Source organism: Stenella coeruleoalba (genome assembly GCF_951394435.1).
Source record: "Stenella coeruleoalba genome assembly, chromosome: 5".
In the NCBI taxonomy this organism is placed as follows: domain Eukaryota; kingdom Metazoa; phylum Chordata; class Mammalia; order Artiodactyla; family Delphinidae; genus Stenella; species Stenella coeruleoalba.
This window is the reverse complement of record NC_137150.1, coordinates 3,732,985-3,751,974: the sequence shown is the minus strand read 5'-3', so window position 1 is coordinate 3,751,974 and position 18,990 is coordinate 3,732,985. Positions and strand designations below refer to the sequence as shown.

The following is an 18,990-nucleotide window of genomic DNA, read 5'->3' as shown; positions in this document are numbered from 1 at the left end:
TTGCGGTCAAACGGTCATCTTGGAGCTGAAAAGTGAGGCGGAAGATTTGAAATCTGAACGTGAAGAAGTTCTAATAATAATCCATTATTTGGCTTCCATAATATCACTCTTGAGCACAAATAAAAAGATTAGCATATATCATGTTCCGCTTATCATGAGAGCCCATTCAATAAGTATGATTTTTCTGTGATAAGAAATCAGTTATAGTTTAATTTGGCCATTTTTAAATTTCTTAGTGGTTCAGAGTAAGAGCTCATCATCATTTTAGAGTCAGTGCAATGTGCTATTATATACAGTGGTCTTCAGGGCCTCTGTTAACATATATGGCCTCCAGGGTGAATTAGAAAGAGGCATTTCTTTCTCCAGGGCATCCTTGCAGCTGGATGTAGGGGTCATGGTGTCAGGCCCTCTCCACCAGCTGTCTTTGGGAAAGGGAACCAGCAGTACCGTGCGTGGCCGCTTCAGCTAGCCTCAGCTTTATGAAGAATAATTTTCTTTCACGATTCAGAACAGAACATTCTTTGTAGTTTTAGGCACTGCTGTCCTGTTCTAGCATGGTGTGACTTGGAAGAAAAGTCACAGGAAAACTTAGACTATATAGCAAAGTGAGTATCATTCGGAAGAATAGGTTTCTATTTCTTTAATTTTTATTTTATATTCGAGTATAGTTGATTCACGATGTTGTGCTAGTTTCAGGTGTACAGCAAAGTGATTCAGTTATACATATACACATATCCATTCTTTTTCAGATTCTTTTCCCGTATAGGTCATTACAGAATACTGAGTAGAGTTCCCTGTGATAAGTTTCTGTTCTTAAAAAGCATTCTCTTTAAGGCAGTTTTTTTTTTCTAATGGATAAGCCTATTGTGAAGAAGTTTTGATCTGAGAATATCAGGGTGTTTCTGGGTAGACAGGAAGTCTAGCAGAATTTCATTTTGATTGAGACTGTCCGGGTCAGTGACCTCATAATCTTTTTAGAATGAAACTCTGGCAGTGAAGCATTCCAGTCCCACTCCTGGGAACTTTGGTCAGCTCCTGAAAGGCAGGCGTGTCTTTGATGTTTGATGCAGCCTTTGATATTTATGTCAGTGTTTTTGTTTGACCATATACTCTGGAACTGCTTTTCATACCGCTTGTGTCAAAATTTAAATTTCTACGACTGTACTTTGCCGCAGCAGCTACACCTAATTCGCTCACTACAGTTAAGATGTTGAATACAATGAGGAAATGTTCTACTAAATTAATACTTTTATGCAGGGCCTGCCATAAGGATACTGATAAGAAACTAATCAAGGAGGATGTTCGTTCCTGTTGTGGGAAACATTCAAACTTACATTAAGTACTTAGATTCTAGATACCTTCCAACTATCTGAAAGGCATTTCTGTTATGAATTGGAAGGTTTATAATTTCTCTTTTAGGTCTATAATTTATATTCAAATCTATCATCTAATTTTATGTAAAGTAGCTCTTCCTGCTTATGATTCCCTTCTCCATCCCCCAGTCTCACTGTAGGACAGACAGAGAAGTGTACTTTGCAGTAACCTGACCTCTGATTGCTGTCTGGGAGCACAGGTAATTATAAGAGATTAGAGGGGAAAGCTGCAACTCAAGAGATTAGGAGAAGCAAATCTGGCAGAACCACCATCTGTGGTACCTGGTAGGAAAAATCGTGTGTTTCAGTGCACAAGTCCTGTTTGCATCTCAGAGTAAACCACAAACTGAAATTTTCGCATCTTTTGGTTACCGACCAGAGATCTTGGCTTCCTTAATCAAAAGAAATGGATCAGAGGCCAGACAAGAAGTTCAGGCAAGGCTTTATTGGGGCCCCTGCTGCAGCAGAGGGGATCAGAAACAAGTAAAACGTTCTCTTGCTTGCTCGCCCCCGGGGGGCGAGCTGGTTCCTTATGTGGGGTGAGGGTAGGGATGTGTCTGGGGGTTGGGCCGGAGGTGTGGCTTAGGTGGTCTGCCCACCCCTTAGGTGGTGCTGAGTGCGGGGGGCATGCGCAGTGCCCTGCTTTTGCTCCCGGCTCTTCAGAAGTGGCAGTTGGGGTTTTTTCTGGTCTTTTTGTATCTTCTTGTCCATAATTTGCCCCAACTGTGCATGCACGCAGCTATTTTTAGTCCCTTATAGTTACTTTGTATTTTGTTGCTGGAGGAGACGTTTTTCCAGGTGCAAGCACTGCAGCAAAGGGTCCCAGGTCCCAGCCTGTCTCATTTTCAGTGCTTTTTAGAAGTGTGATGTTATCCCTTATCCAGAGGAATCCACAGTATTTTATTAATATGGGCCTCTGACCTTACCGCCCTAAAGTATGCCATTGTAAAATATACAGGCAAAAGGAGTTTGAACTGGAGAAATTTAGGGTAATTCTTCCCGTTTCAGAATGTCAGTAGAAATATCCCACCGTAAGTGTGCACGTTACAGCTAAAACCATGAAAATGCTCATCTCGCACCAGTAGAAAACATTTTGTGCATGAAAGCGTTCATGGGGGAGTTTTATCGTTAGCCACATTATTAGGCATCAACAAACTGCTTACATGGATTTCTTAAAATTTGTTTAAAGAAACAACAACAGATCCTTGTTTTGACCATTTGATCACCATTAATCACTCCCAAATCACAAAACGGTCAGGAGAAGTAAGTGGATGGAATTCAAGCATTTGCTTCTCGTTTTTAGCTCTCATTTTAGACGTTTGCATGGGGTGAGAATAAGGAGCTGTGGGATTTTGTGAGGTTTTTATTACATCTGCTTACATTTTCTCTTTCCACCACTGCCCATCACTGATCATTAAAAAACAATTATCCTGATTTTTTATCTTGATTGGGAAAACTGTCGTCTGGTTCAATCTAATCTTTTTGGTATGTGACTAGATCTGAGATTTGAACGGTTGCAGTCCCGCTGCTGGTTATTTTTCCTGGGAGACTGAGGGGCAGGGAGAATCATCACACGTCGTGGTTAATCAGTTCTGAGAATTTATCTCATATAACCCTGCTTTGAATTAACTGAATAATCCAGTAAGCAGCATTTTTAATATCTCACATAGGGAAAGACTCAAAGCTGGCTAACAGTGAAATTTCCCATTTTTCACTGGCAGGAACCCCAGCCCCATAATGGGGAAGGTCCCACCAGTGCGAAGGCCCCATATGGGGGCCCCTCCCCTAGTGAGGACATGTGCCCCCGAAGAGGAGTCCCCCTGGCCGCTGGCCCCTGCCACCCCACCACGTGAGTACAGCCACGGCTCTGAGGACCTCAGCACGGTTTCCATTGCTTGGTGGCCGTTTGTCTGATGTGAGAATTAGCCAGACCCTCTTCCCTTTCATCCCCTTAAACACTTCAGAAAACGAGATGTAAGCCTCCTTTGGGTCCCTTTGCTTCATTTTGGCAAGTTTCATAGAAATCGTTTGGTTAGGAGGTGAAGGCTCTGGGTTGAGACTCGGCTTACGCGTGATTAGTGAAACAGTCTGTGGCTATCTGAGCAGTTCTGTTCCATGGAACTTTCTGCAGTGGTGGAAATGTTCCACGGCTGCACTTTCCAATACAGTAACCACTAACCACATGCGGCTACTGAGTGCTTGAAATGTAGTGCAACAGAGGAATTTAATTTTTAACCTAATTTAATTTTAATTCATTTAAATTTAATTCTCCATGTATGACTAGTGGCTGCTAAATTGGACAGTGAATATGCCTACACTTAACGCCATGGGCCTGAGCTGTCTTTGAACATTTCTACAGGTGTACCTTTCTACCTCTGTTCCCTTAATAACCCAGAAAAATTTTCCTTGTATTATATGCATTATTGTAAATGTGGGTCTCTAACAGTCAGCAAATAATTAAGTTAAAAATTCTCATCTCAAAATGTATTCACCCATATTGCCCTTATGTAGCTTTAATTACCTTATGGTCTTGAGAAATTCAATCTTAAAACTATGAAGTAATATCTGTTTAAATATCCCAGCTTTATTTTCTTCTTCACACGTTTTAATTTGCAACTTCAATATATATATAGAAGTAATCACACACAGTAAAATAACTTTCTCATTTTATTCTTCCTTTTTAAATGAGACTATAAAATGTCCTACATTAGTACAGTAAGTGCAGTGCTGTTACCAAACATTAAATTCAGCAGGTACTCATCGTAATACAGTACTTAGAAGTTTCAAAGTTTGGTTCTGATAGGTGGGTTATTGAGATTACAGGTTAATTAAATTTGTAGTTTTAACTACTATAGTAAATGTCCTTCCATTATTGGGCTATCATTAAAGATTGCTTACACCGTAAGATGTGAATAAGGAAACTTATGTGCAGGGTATATGGGAGCTCTCTGTACTATCTGTGCCGTTTTTCTATAGCTCTAAAACGATTCTAAAATTTCTTAAAGTTTATTTTTAAAAATTGCTTACATCGTACTTTCTCATGCCATCTATTTACATTTGTTAACGTAGCTGTGTATGCATCCAAAAGAAGAATCGTCACATCAGCAGTGGGTGGCACGTACGTAAGTTTCACAACATGGCAACTTCAGAACATCCCTGAGAGATAATATTGTCATAATTTTACAGGTGAGGAAGCTGAGGCACGGAATACACAGTTATTCAGCCAAGGTTACTTAGCTGGTCAGTGGCAGGACCAGAATTTGAACCTAGCAAGTCAGTCTTTTAACCACTGAACTGTGTTACCTCTTAAGGGATCTCGATTATGCAGGATAAGTTGTGTTCTCTCTGCTATCAATGTAGCAAGCAAACGTTCCATTCTAAGAAATCTAAAATAAAGTAGTAACGGTAATAAATTTCTTATACAACTTGAAAAACATAGAAGTACGCTTTGTGTTACAGTGATTTCGATTTTTTTCTTTATACAGTGGTTCATTATTTTTATGAGGAATATGTTCATATTCTCTTGACGAGAAATGTCTGTGTTAGTGGGGTTTTAGAAAATTGATGTATGTTTCATTAAGACAGTGGGTGGCTAAGAATGAAAAAAAAAGAGAGAGCAATATCTAAAGGGCAGGGGGGAGTGGATGTGGTTGGTTATCTCATAAAGACAAAGTTTTTATAAGACTAAATTTTTAAGGAACCTGGAGTAATTTGTGGCATAGTATTTTATTATTACAGGGTTATTTTACCATTTTCCTATCACAGTGCTTTGTTTTGTCATATGCCTGTTAATGCTGTTGTTCCTATACATTAAATTCTAGATCTTTGATTGTTACTTTTCATTGTGAGCAAAAGAGAAAATACTTTAACCCATTTTTAAAGAGAGGGTTGGTGTGAATACGGTTTAAAGGAAGTTCAGCAGAATAAATACCCAAAGTATTAACAACAAGAAACCCAAGATTAAAGTTTTAGCATACTTTCTCTTTCTTCGTGTTCACTTCTCATTTATAAATAGTACAAATACATTATATATGAAAGTTGTTAAGAGACTGAATCCTAAGAGTTCTCATCACAAGGAAAAAAATTGTTTTCTATTTCTTTAATTTTGTAGCATAAGAGATGATGGATGTTCACTAAACTTGCTGTGATCATCATTTCATGGTGTATGTAAGTCAAGTCGTTATGCTGCCCACCTTAAACTTATACAGTGCTGCATGTCAATTATATCTCAATAAAACTGGAAGAAAAAAGAAATTTTTTTTTTAAATGGTACAAATTTTAGATGACTAGAACTGGTAGTTTGGGGATTTAAAAAATCCATGTATAAGCCTTTCTGGGTCCGGAAGGGAAATCACTGAAAATCCTAATAGAGTATAAATCAAGATATTGCACGTAAGCCACTTTACAAAGCAAATAATAATTAAAACTTTAATTATAGGTTTTCCTGATTGTCGGCAACTGACAGAGCTTTCTTCTAGGGCACGATGTCACGGCTTTCTTTCCAGGGTGTATTTGCACACTGGCCCAGGAAGCACCTCTTAAGTTTTAAGATGTTAATAATACCTTGAGGACCCTCTTCCTGAGCGTCTCCAGAGTTGCTCTCGCAGAAGATAAATGACCGAAAGCAAATAGCTCAGCCGCCTGCCGTAAAATAACCTGAAAGAAACAGTTTTCTGCACTCTTGAGTTTCACAGTAGGGAGGCAGCATTTGTGAGATATTTGCAGATTGTGTAAAATTCTGACACTAAGTTCAGGTACCTGTTAGAATCCTAGGCTAACGCAACTTAACGGGAAGACTAAGCGCCAGTGTTTTACTTTCCTTAGTTTTGTACTATTTGGATTTTTTATAAGCAAATGAGCTTTTTCGATGCTCATTAGCTGCTCTTAAATTTGATTGATTTTAATACTCTGTAACTGATTTTTTAAAACTTTGTAGTACTTACATGTAATAATTTACTTCTTTCATATGGTATGTTTATTAGTTATTAATTTATAGCAGATTATTAGAAAGAGTTTATTATTTTGGAAGAACGAAAAGCCTTGAAAAAGAATGGTTTATTTGAAGTGGTGCTACCCATGAAAGGAGTCCCAGTTTTAAAAGCTGAGAGCTGGGTTAGACCTTTAAGGGCATCTCCTATCTAAGTGCTTTCCATCTGCCCTCTGAAATCTGATTTAAGCCTCATGTTCTGCCTCGTGTCTTCTTTAGTCTCAGAGAACTTTAAAACAGAAACTATGGAATAAATTCTCAGACAGCCTAAGACAACAGAGTCGTAAGGTAGAGGAAGCTAGCAAGCAGATGTGATAGGAGGAACGCTAGCGCCTTCGCCTACATAAGGACAAGGAGAACTGTCACCTCGTAAACCAGAGAGCATAGCCCACGCCCCCGCCTGCTGCCAGGGTCATCTGACAGCTGCCTTTCACTTTCGGGTGATGTGCGGGTGTGCTTACATGAGAAATAATGCCGTGTAAACACACCTAGAATAACAGTGCTTTTCAAGCTGTATTTGAACTATGTGAAAGTCTTAAGGTGCCAATCTTCTTAAACTGCAAACACTAAAAGAAAAGCCTACCTCCTTTTAAGCCGTACAGTGTATTTACTAATCTAGCTGCAGTTGATCTCAGATTCTTCACGTTGCACAGGAGATGTTGGGAACATTTTTGGTCTGCTTGGGTTCCATGTGGCAGTGTGCTTTGCTCCTTGATGGATGTATCAGAGATTCTCTCAAGTCAAGGGTGGAGACTTGATTCCGAAGAAGTCTAAGAGCTCACTAGGCTCGTCCTAGCCTTCCGCCACAGTCAGGGCTATCCCTGCCAAGAAACAGCTGACTGCAGGTTTTGCTCTCTCCTTTTTCTGGGAGACCTGAAACGCTGGCTTTCCAAAAGGCTTCCCGGCATGCAGAGTAAGTCGAGGGACAGAACTGTCAACAGAGCTGAAATTAAGCAATTCAGCTACCTAGCTGAACTCTCAGCGCCAACTTAAACGCCAATAGGAAGTGCCTTTTCTTTTTTTTTTTTTTTCTTTGGTTACGCCGGGTCTCAGTTGCGGCTGGCGTGCTCCTTAGTTGTGGCACGTGAACTCCTAGTTGCGGCATGCATGTGGGATCTAGTTCCCCGACCAGGGATCGAACCCGGGCCCCCTGCATTGGGGCGCAGAGTCTTAACCACTGGACCACCAGGGAAGTCCCGGAAGTGCCTTTTGCGTCTGCCAGACAAGTCAAGTAAACATGGGTAAATCAAAAAGTAAGGTAATCATGAGTCGCCTGTGTTTTACGTATAGTCTGATTTAATAACTCAGATACTGCCTCATCTTTTGCAAGTGATGGTGTGAACTAGATCTCTCCTACCTTAATCGTGGTGCCACACACATTGAAACTAAACACAGATCGTGTGTGTGCTCACAAGTTGTTGACCCCTCTTATGTTTTCAAAGCCTGCCAGCACTTTTTTGTTTTTTTTAATAAACAAATCGAACCATGGGAAGTTCCGTAAAGGCCAGCCTGGGCTCCTGGGACTCTTGTTCTTGAAATTTATTTTTCATCCTTCAGTTATCTAGAACAAAATGAATTTTTTTTTTCTTTCATAAGCACTCTGCTCAGAGGTGGCTAGGAACGATGAGAGACACTAAGAGCCAAACTTGTAACCAATGCATATAGCAGAATTACACTCAAAATTAGTTCAGCTGCCATTAAAGTTTGCTTAACTGATACATTTTAGTTCTGCTCAGGCTTCTGAGCATGAGAAAATAAGCGAGTGCTAAAAGAACCGTAACGTGTTTACAAACGCACGCACGATTATGAAGCAACATATGCGTGAACCGAAATATGAGGAGGAAAAAAGAAAAGCAAATGCTATTTTACAGTAGGGGAGCTACATAAACACCCCCAGGGCCTCTGTACGAACCCTTCTGTTGCTCTGAGGGCTGCTGCACAGACTCAGCGCGTGAGCCAGTTATCCGCACCTCGGCCATTGTAGGTTGTAAGGGAAATGTCTGAAGAAGGTCTGCTAGCAGAGAGCTACTTTGCCTAACTTAATTCTGTATTCCTCAGAACTTGTGTCATCTGGGACAACCACAGACCAGAATGAAGCCCCCTTCTCTCAGCATCTTTTCTGTATAATGAATCAAATAACTTTATTAGTTTTAAATGATCACAAGGAAAAGAAGAAAATATAAAGTTTACTTTGTGCTAAATAATTTTATTCTGAGTAGCTAAACGCAGGGGTCCTCAACTCCCGGGCCATGGACCGGTATTGGTCCGTGGCCTGTTAGGAACCAGGCCGCACAGCAGGAGGTGAGCGGCGGGCGAGCGGGCGAAGCTTCATCTGTATTTACAGCCGCTCCCCATTGCTCGCATTACCGCCTGAGCTCCGCCTCCTGTCAGCATGGTGGTGAGTTGTATAATTATTTCATTATATGTTGCAATGTAATAATAATAGAAATAAAGTGCACAATAAATGTAACATGCTTGAATCATCCTCACACCATCTCCTCCCCACTCCCCGGTCCGTGGAAAAACTGTCTTCCATGAAACTAGTCCCTGGTGCCAAAAAGACCGGGGACTGCTGGCTAAAAGGTTTTTATCCCCCTTGGTTTCAAATCCTGTGAGTTTGGGTGGGGGGGGTCAGGTGTGTATCTCCAACTTCCTGGCAGGGAGGTTAGTGACTAAGCTGGCTGTCACCTTCAAGGCAGTGCTGGGCAGCAGCAACCCAGTGGGTGACACTCCCCGAGTTATTTTATGATTTGGACCAGCTGTGATGGGTGGGCACTTTCAGCTGTTGAGCTGCCTCTCGGAGGTCCTTTGGCACAAAGTTGGAGTCAGTGTGAAAGCCAGAGATACAGGTAAAGTGCTTCAGAAAACGCTGGAGTTGAAGTCAGAAGACCTGGGTTCTGGTCTCTGCCAAATCACAACCACCTAGATGACCTGATGGTCACTGTGCCTTCTTGGCCTGCCGCGCAGGATGCAGGTGGTTTAGCTTAGGGTTCAGGCTCGAACCCTGGCCCTACCATCTCTGTCTCCTGTTTGCTCGTCTATAAAGTGGTAGTGGTACCTACCTCGTAGGTTACATAAAACGCTCTCAAACTCTACAGTAAGTCCCCTACATACAAACCTTCAAGTTGCGAGCTTTCAAAGCTTACTAATGAAGGGGCTTACTAATGAAGACCTGATGGAATTGGAGGCCCAGAGAAAGGACGAAGAGAAGCAAGAGGAAGAAGTAACTGAAGAAACGAAGAGATTCACAACGCAGGAAATGGCAGGGGATTTTCTTTACTTGAGGCGGCGCTGTTAGTTTTTGAGGCACAGGACCTGAACGTAGAACGGTACACGGAGGCTGCAGCAGCCGCTCAGAATGCAACCCAGTGCTACCGTGTCATCTATGACGAGAAAAAAAGAGCTACTACCCAGGCATCACTGGATCGTTTTTTCAAGAGGGTGGAGAGAATTGAATCCAGCAAGGAACCAGATCCTGTGCCATCAGCGTCAGGTGTGAGTGACACTGCAGCTGGCCCTCCGCCCCCTATTGCTGGTTCAGCTCTACCATCTCCCACCTCCCCTCCCTCCTCCAGTCAGTAACTCTTCCTGCTGTTCCCTCGATGCCAGCCCCTGGAGGCCAGCTGCTGTACTGCACTACTGTACTTTTCAAGGGACTGCACTGTAAGATTAAAAATGTTTTATTTTTTGTTTGTTTGCTTTTTACGTATTAGTTGTGTGAAAAGTATTATAAAACTATTACAGTACAGTGCTATATAGCTGATTGTGTTAGTTGGGTACCGAGGCTAACTTTGTTGGACTTAAGAACAAATTGGCCTTATGAGTGTGCTCTTGGAACTGAACTTGTTCATATGTAGCGGACCTACTGTATATGATTTTTGGTGTATAATAAGCCCTCTAGAGCTTCTTCTTCTTATTACTATTATTAGGATTAATGAGATGTTTGACGGCATGCTCTAATCTTTATTGATATATAATCAGAGGAGATTAAATATATAGAAAAATAATATAAGGAGGATGAGGATAATACAAAGCTCTTTGGTAATTACAGGAAAGGGAGATTTTTTTCCATCAAGGTTATCATTGGAGTGATTTTGGAAGAGGTGGTTTTTGAGCTTGGCCTTAAAGGATCGTAAAAATTTGGAGATGCCTAGGCTGAAGGAAGTGAAAGTGGTGAAGGACATTCCAAGGAGAAGTAAATACCTGAACGAAACAGCATGCTTAATTACTAAGTTACTATATTAATATCAAGGAATCATTACATTCATCCATCTTTTGACCATGTACTGTGTCCACGTGAACATAGCCTATTGTTTTAGGTGCTGGAAATTCTTACAATATTGTGTAATTCACAAAATACTTTAATTTCCACAGAGAACTACTGATGGGTTTTACTATTGTCATTTTCTAGATAAGGAAACTGAGGCTCTCACAGCAGTGATTGGTAGAAGGGGAAAACCAGTTGTACAAGCACTAAATTTCATGTCTGTCCACAGCCGTACGCTGCCTCCGTTAGTCTAAGTTGAAACAGTTTCAAGGCCATCAACCATGGAGTTGGCCCCAGGTTGCTTTCTTAAAATGTGTGCGGTATTCAGGAGGGCTAGAGAAGCGATTTAGATGAGCCCCTGGAAATCCGGCACCACCACTGTAAATGGAACTCCACACCCACAAGTTGCCGGTGACAGACCTAGAAGGCAACCGCAAAGCAAGTGTGCTGATTAACGCTGTGTGTGGTCTTTGCTCCATTTTGCCATAATGAGCAGAAGTTCGCTAGGTAGTTTTGATTCGGATGTTGTTGTCTTTAGTTGATTAAATTGAAACTAACCGGTAAATGAGTATCAGGTCTTAAGCTGTGCTGCAGTGTGTTCTTGATTCTTGACTCAAAGATATTTGTAAAAACAAGAAATTTTATATATTCATGTTAGGAAATTATAAGTTCATACTAGTCAAGTAAAGTAGGCATCTATTCATAGACCATAGTATTCTGAACAATTTTCTAGTTACCATTAGTATCATTTACCTTTAAAAGGATTTTTCGTATGGATAAAATATCATGACTTGCATTTCTTATTTATTTTAGTTGATATAATAAGCCACAACTTGTCTTCTTTCCATCTAATCTGCAAGACAGATATTTCTAGCATTAGAAGAATTCATCATATTCCCATGATTATGCTACTGCATATTTGTTACATTTTAAATGCGAGGTGAATATATTTCTACTTGAAATGTCTTGATTACATTGCATATTCTGAAAGCTCACAATATTCCAATAAAACTGTTACTTCAAGAATAAAATGACTATGTGATGTGACATTTATATTAAACGTGATTTTCATTTACCCTATAAGGTTTTCTGAAATTATAACAAACTGTAATTCCATCCAGTTCTGGTTGCAGTGTAAACTTGGGAGTGAACTGATTCGTCATAAATACCCTACTCTGGGATTTACTTGGAATACAGTGTAACATATTTTTCATTTCTACTAATACGAGATTAGCATAATTCAGTATGAAATATTATATTGATACACAGCATAATTCGAAACTGTTTCCCTGTTGCTGTCACTGTATGGTATTGATTCCAACTGGATGTCTTCATTATCTAATGTCTTCTCTACTTTATATGCTGATTATTCTTCATATTGCTAAGAACTGTGTGTGACTGTATGCCTTTGTTACCAAACGTGTATCAAGAACGTCTGTTAGGGGCTTCTCTGGTGGCGCAGTGGTTGGGGGTCCGCCTGCCGATGCAGGGGACACGGGTTCGTGCCCCAGTCCGGGAGGATCCCACATGCCGCGGAGCGGCTGGGCCCGTGAGCCATGGCCGCTGAGCCTGCACGTCCGGAGCCTGTGTTCCGCAACGGGAGAGGCCACAACAGTGAGAGGCCCGCGTACCGAAAAAAATTAAAAAAAAAAAGAATGTCTGTTAGAATTTTGGAGGAGGAGTAGTACTTTCAAGCTGCCCATCTAAAGTAGGACACAAGCTTAAAATGCTGATTCTCTTTATGTGGTAACAAATGCCAGGGATTATTAAGTTTACTTTGAAAGACCAATGAATCTCCCCCCTTGGTCTCCATTGATAGTTTTTAACTATCTACACAGGCGTGTGATAATGTGTGATGAAAAACTGCAGCTTCTCACGCTCCTGTTAGCTCTGCATGACCCAGGCTGAGTCCTCAGGTTTCTGCACCCCAGCTCAGGAAACTAACCGTCTTGCCCCAGTCCTGGGTGCTAGGTCCACACCAGTCTCAGCAGACGGGAGGGGAATGTGTGGAGTTAGACACAAGACAAGAGTCCAGTGATACCTGGGCACTCCTAGGGCATGGAAAGAACGAGACCAATTCTCAACCAGTTATCAACATGGAAGAAGGTTGCTTTTGATGCCCAGCCACCTCATCTTTTGCATCCCTCACTGTCTCTTACACGCTACTGTCTGCATATCTGATAGAAGAGTCCTTTTACAGCGATCAGGTAACTTATCGGTCAAGGACTCTGGGGCCACTTAGCGTCAGTGTGACTTGAGCAAGTTACTGAACCTCTCTGGGCCTCAGTTTCCTTGTCTGTAAAACCGGGATGGTGTATAATAGCACCCCATCCTGTTTGGGACGTAAAGTGCATATGACAGTGCCTGGTATATAGGAGACAGTATAATAAATTATTCTTATTGCAAATTAGATGGTTAAGGCTGTCTACAGGGGAGATGCCATATACACACCTAGAAGGGGTCAACAAATGTTGCAGTTATTAAATGTTCCATTCCTGAAGGACTTGCCTTTTCTTTCTTTTTTTATTGAAGTATAGTTCATTTACAGTGTTACAGGTGTGCAGCAAAGTGATTGTTTTATATATGTATATACACACACATACATATGTATGTGTATGTATATTCTTTTTCAGTCTTTTCTATTATAGGTTATTACAAGATATTGAATAGAGTTCCCTGTGCTGTACAGTAGGTCCTTGTTGTGTATCTCTTTTATATATAATAGTGTGTATCTGTTAATCCCGACTTTCTAATTTATCCCTCCCCCCTTCCCCCTTTGGTAACTGTAAGTTTGTTTTCTGTTTTGTAAATAAATTCATTTGAATCATCTTTTTAGATTCTACATGTAAGTGATATCACATGGTATTTGTCTTTCTCTGACTTATTTCCCTTGGTATGATAATCTCTAGGTCCATCCATGTCGCTGCAAATGGCAAATTTTCATTCTTTTTTATGGCTGAGTAGTATTCCATTGCGTGTGTGTGTGTCTGTGTGTGTGTGTGTGTGTGTGTGTGTGTGTGTGTGCGCGTGTGTATATGTATGTACCACATCTTTATCCATTCATCTCTTGATGGACATTTAGGTTGTTTCCATGTCTTGGCTATTGTGAATAGTGCTGCTATGAACACTGGGGTGCGTGTGTCATTTTCGAATTAAGAGTTTTCATATTTTCCTGATATATGCCCAGGAGTTGAATTGCTGGATCATATGAACATCGTGAATTTTTAGAGAAATGCAAATCAAAACTACAATGAGGTACCACCTCACACCGGTCAGAATGGCTGTCATCAAAATGTCTACAAACAATAAATGCTGGAGAGGGTGTGGAGAAAAGGGAACCCTCCTGCACTGTTGGTGGGAATGTAAATTGGTGCAGCCACTGTGGAGGTTCCTTAAAAGACCTGCCTTTTCTTATAAGTGCCTCTTACTCAGAATTACCGTTCAGTCTTCCCCCCGCCAAAACACTCACATAAGGGAGCTGAGAGAGAAAAGTTGATAATCCACTAAACTAAACCACTTTTAAGGCAGGTTGACTAGTGGCCACACCCTATGGCAACCTTTCCTATTTAAATCACATTAACTGGGAGAATTCTAGTCAACCTGGAATTAGGAAGGAGAATCTCAGCCTGTAACCTAGATGTCCAAGGCAGTTTAACTTCTCACATCAGAGAAGATACGGCATCACTGTAAGCCAGGGAGAGACCCAAGACTTGGTGTCTGCCATACAGGGACTCCTAGTAACCAGGAGTAGCCATGACCCTCAGTCCAAGTCTCATGGAACATTTGGGCCATGAGACCCTCTTGCCAGTGACTTGAGATGGCCTGAGCTCCTGGGTCCCAGGATGCCAGACGTCTGCACAGAGTAGCTTCTGCATCTGATGAGCTGCTCTCTTTCCTCCCCATTGTTTTTTTTAATTTTTGGCTGGCATTTAAAAACTGGTACCTAAGTTACTTATTATTTCTCCTTAATTACTACCCAGCATAATATAGTAACCACTGGCCACCTCATTATATTTCAGACTAAAACCATTTTAAGTTTATTCCGGTACAGTTATAAACTCCTTCATGCTGAGTGACTGTCATTTATTGTAACACACCTGGTCCTCTGTTTTCAACTCAAAAGAATCAGAGGGATTAATGCTAGCCATTTTCATTAAACCAATTTTAATAAATATGTTAAAGATCATAATATTCTCGATAAATTAAAACGTACAGAACATATGAACATGGACCTTCATGAAAAGATTGCATGTTTGCATATCACACATCACTGTTATGGGCATGTGATACCTTGAAGGGTCGTAAAGCCCTGGCTTACATTTAGCAGCAAATCGACAACTCTGGCAGAGGAGCTTAGCCTGGCCATAGCACAAGAGAACAATCCTCTGTAACAGTAACAAGGGTGGTCTTTGAAGGGTAGGCCAGAAGCTGACCTGTGCAGTCAACAATATTGTCAACGTATTTTGTGTAGATGGTAGATTGACTGTTTAATCCACTATTTAAATGTGCTTGCTACTTTCTTCCAAGGGGACAAAATAAAGCCAGTATCCTACCTTTCATGAAAAACAGCTTAGTTACACTACCGTGTGATTGCAGTGTTCTAGAATAACTTGGCTCTGGAGCAGTAAGCCAATCTAGGAAGGATGTCTGTTTAGCATCTGAATAACATCAACTATTGATATACATGTTTGCATTCCTTTCTAGGGCCTTCCAAACAGGATACTATTCTAGAACCTAATAAGGATAGAGAGAGAACTATATATACATCCAGTAGAATTAATTTAGAAATTTTATGGTGCTGAAAAATACTTCGTAAATTCTACTTACATCCAAAGCAAAACAAATTAACAGTCATCTTAAATCAACATTTAATTATGCAACACTCATTTCTTTAGTGAGTGTGAACAAGTAGCAGCTATTAAAGGCAAAGGTGATGTAGTGAGAAGTGCTTCTCCAGTTACTGTAATTGTGGGACGATTAAAGCACCTTTCTGAACTTCAGTTTCCTCATCTACAGAATATGAATAATACTTGTGCTGCTTACTTAGGGTTTGTGGTGGGAATCCAATGAGATAATATATGAGAAAATGCTCCATTAATTAGCAGATGTTTTTTGAACATATATATGTGAAATCCCCAATACAAATGATCCAATTAGCAATATAGACTCAAAGACTACAGCTACACATCTTTATCTTAGAAAATTATTTACCTAACATCTTCTGAAAGGCAAGTGTGTTGTAACCCGGGCTTTTACTGATTCTCGAATTGTCATCTTAATTTTTGTCTCATACAAAGGGATGCTGCTTCTTGTAATGCTGGCTGACACATATTGACTTCTTATTATTATCCACATATTATTTTTATTCTTTGAGCACTATTTCTACATGTCCTATGATTGAATCCTCACAGCAGTCCTACGATGTAGGTACTGTTCTTATCCCCATTGAAAGAACTGAAACAGAATTTCTTTTTTTTTTAAACAATGAATTTATTATTTAACTATTTATCAATTTACTTTTTTGCTGTGTTGGGTCTTCGTTTCTGTGCGAGGGCTTTCTCTAGTTGTGGCGAGCGGGGGCCGCTCTTCATCGCGGTGCGCGGGCCTCCCACTGTTGCGGAGCACAGACTCCAGACACGCAGGCTCACTAGTTGTGGCTCACGGGCCTAGTTGCTCCGCAGCATGTGGGATCCTCCTGGACCAGGGCTCAAACCCGTGTCCCCTGCATTAGCAGGCAGATTCTCAACCGCTGCGCCACCAGGGAAGACCCTGCAACAGAATTTCTTAAAGAATTTCCCGGGTTGGGGCTCCCCTGGTGGCGCAGTGGTTGAGACTCCGCCTGCCGATGCAGGGGACACGGGTTCGTGCCCCGGTCCGGGAAGATCCCACATGCCGCGGAGCGGCTGGGCCCGTGAGCCATGACCGCTGAGCCTGCGCATCCGGAGCCTGTGCTCCACGACGAGAGAGGCCACAGCAGTGAGAGGCCCGCGTACCGCAAAAAAAAAAAAAAAAAAAGAATTTCCCGGGCTTCCCTGGTGGCGCAGTGGTTGAGAGTCCGCCTGCCGATGCAGGGGACACGGGTTCGTACCCCGGTCCGGGAAGATCCCACATGCCGCGGAGCGGCTGGGCCCGTGAGCCATGACCGCTGAGCCTGCGTGTCCGGAGCCTGTGCTCCGCAACGGGAGAGGCCACAGCGGTGAGAGGCCCGCGTACCGCAAAAAAAAAAAAAAAAAGAATCTCCCAAGGTCGCACAGCTAATGAGTGGCCAGAACTAAGACGGAACTGAGATCTGTGTGATCCCAGAACCCAGGCATCTCAGCTACCCCCTGCAATAGGGAATTTAAATCACACCACATATAGTATAGTTCATCTCATATTAAACACCTTCCCGCCAAAGTCAGAAATGTCTAAAACTTTAGAACTGGTGGTGATACCGTAAGTTTTCCCCACAAAAGGACCCATTAGATTTTGCTGGTTAAGAGTATCTGACAAATTCATTACCGGACTGTAAGATGAAAGTGTATGACTCAGGCACTTGAGAGACCGCTGGTGGTGATGCCGTGGCTGAATTGCAAATCCTTTAGTGAACAAGAGAAGCGGGCTTCACTTCTGCTGCTCCCCGGGCCAGGCCTGTGGAATTCTCCCTGTCCTTTACATCCCCAAATCTGACTCATCCTTCAGCTTCCTGGCTCTAGCACAGCTGGCTTTCTTCCTTAACTAATGACAAGTATCGTGGCATATTTAAAGAGCTCCTTAAACCGTTTTAATTGAACGCCTACAAAAGCTCTCTTGAACAATAGCTATCAATGGAAAAATGTATTTGTTTAACCGTAACTGAGAGCTATGTAGCATGCCTCAAATTTTACAAAACTTTCTAGTTTGACCAAGTTTCTCGTCTCAAAGCACTAGTGTGCATTTATGAGTATGAGCTCACACTCTTTAGAGTTGTGTAACAATTTACACAGTGATAGAGGAATACTTTTTAACTGTCCCCGTATTAGGAGAACACCTATAAAGTTATCTCTTAAAGTATGGTGCTTTACTACCGGAGGTGTGCACAGTGATTACTGGTAGTACAGAATAAACATTAAGAATGTATAATTACCTATATTAATTTTAATGTATATTGGGAAAAGTATATAACTAGTATATCAAAGCCATGATTTCATGATTTTTAAATTGAGGTGAAACTAGATATTTTATTTTTTTAAAGGGCTTACATAGGTGTTTTGCTCTTTTAAAAATAAAATTAAAGAAAATTTTAAGTGCAGTATACTAGAGTTAGTACCTGAATAGACAGGTACACATATAAATGCTGTGTGGAAAGCATTGGCCCATGATATACACAGTTAGCTCACAGCTAGTTTTCTATCGTGTTGTGTCCTGTGTAACGAAGTCTTGGTGATTCTTGCTTTTGTGACTGTCTCTCATGAAAGCTTTGGATTGTTTCTTCTTTGCATTATAGTAAACTCTTGACAGGATTTTGGGTCTTGTTTCAAAATAACAGTTAACCTCTGAGTCTTCTTTCCTTATTTCTCTTCCAACAATATATTTATTATTTGCCAGCTCTTTCAGAATTGCAGAGGCTCCATAGAGTTCACTGTGGTGTGTTTGCAAAGTGAATGCAAAACAGCAATTCTTTTCCTTGGTAATTTAAATGAGATGTTACTATGGAAAAGTCTGAGATAAAACTTCAAAGCACTTTTTCCCTGAAACAATTAGTCAGTTAAGGTGGCCACGAGGAATGTAAGTGCCCTGTTAAACGTGAAATGTATGCTCTGTTGGGATTTCACAGTAACTATTGGTCATATAATGTACTTCATGACATGTGCTTATAGTTTTTCAGTCTGGCTGCAAGAGAAACCTCAGGCTGTGAGGTTTTCTTTCCTTGGCTTTTGATCTTTTAAGTGTGTTTTTCCCTTTGTGGTGTTACGGTTGAAAATAATTTAAGTTGAAAGGCTAAGATTTGTGCTTTGGTGACGTTTTTGGTTGTTGAATCTGTTGGTTTTCATGGAGAAATAACTGCCAGGAATAGTGTGGGGCTTGGCACCCAGCAGACATGGTTTGGAAGACCGAGCCTGCACTTACTTTTCCTGTGGCTCTGGGCAAGATGCCTTGAGCGAGCCTCAGTTCCACCAGCTGAAGATGGGCCTGACAGTCCTTAGGTAATGGAGTTGCAGTGGAGGACGCTAAAGGGAGTAATAGATGGTAACTATTAGTTTTATTTTCAGTCGTCGACAATGCCTCCGTAAATTACGGTTGTGGAACCCTGATGTTCCAAGCCTCACTGCACTTCCAGGCAGCCTTCTTTCCATGAACTCCTGCAGAGTGTCCTTCCCTGGCTCCACACAGACCCTCCTGAA

The 18,990-nt window shown here is 41.3% G+C and overlaps 1 protein-coding gene across 8 annotated transcripts in view; it reads left to right on the top strand.

Annotated features, from left to right (window-relative positions):
- UBE2E2 (ubiquitin conjugating enzyme E2 E2) overlaps positions 1 to 18,990 on the top strand; it is a 424,921-nt gene that overhangs the window by 213,402 nt on the left and 192,529 nt on the right. For 3 of the 8 annotated variants that reach the window (XR_013828490.1, XR_013828491.1, XM_079922468.1), the window contains one exon: positions 3,095 to 3,222. The exons of the other annotated variants lie outside the window; for them this stretch is intronic. Coding sequence is in view for 1 of the 3 variants with exons in the window: in XM_079922468.1 (XP_079778594.1) it covers positions 3,095 to 3,222 (128 nt within the window). In the remaining 2 variants the exon portion in view is untranslated. The remainder of the gene's footprint in view (positions 1 to 3,094; positions 3,223 to 18,990) is intronic. 8 annotated transcript variants of the gene reach the window in all.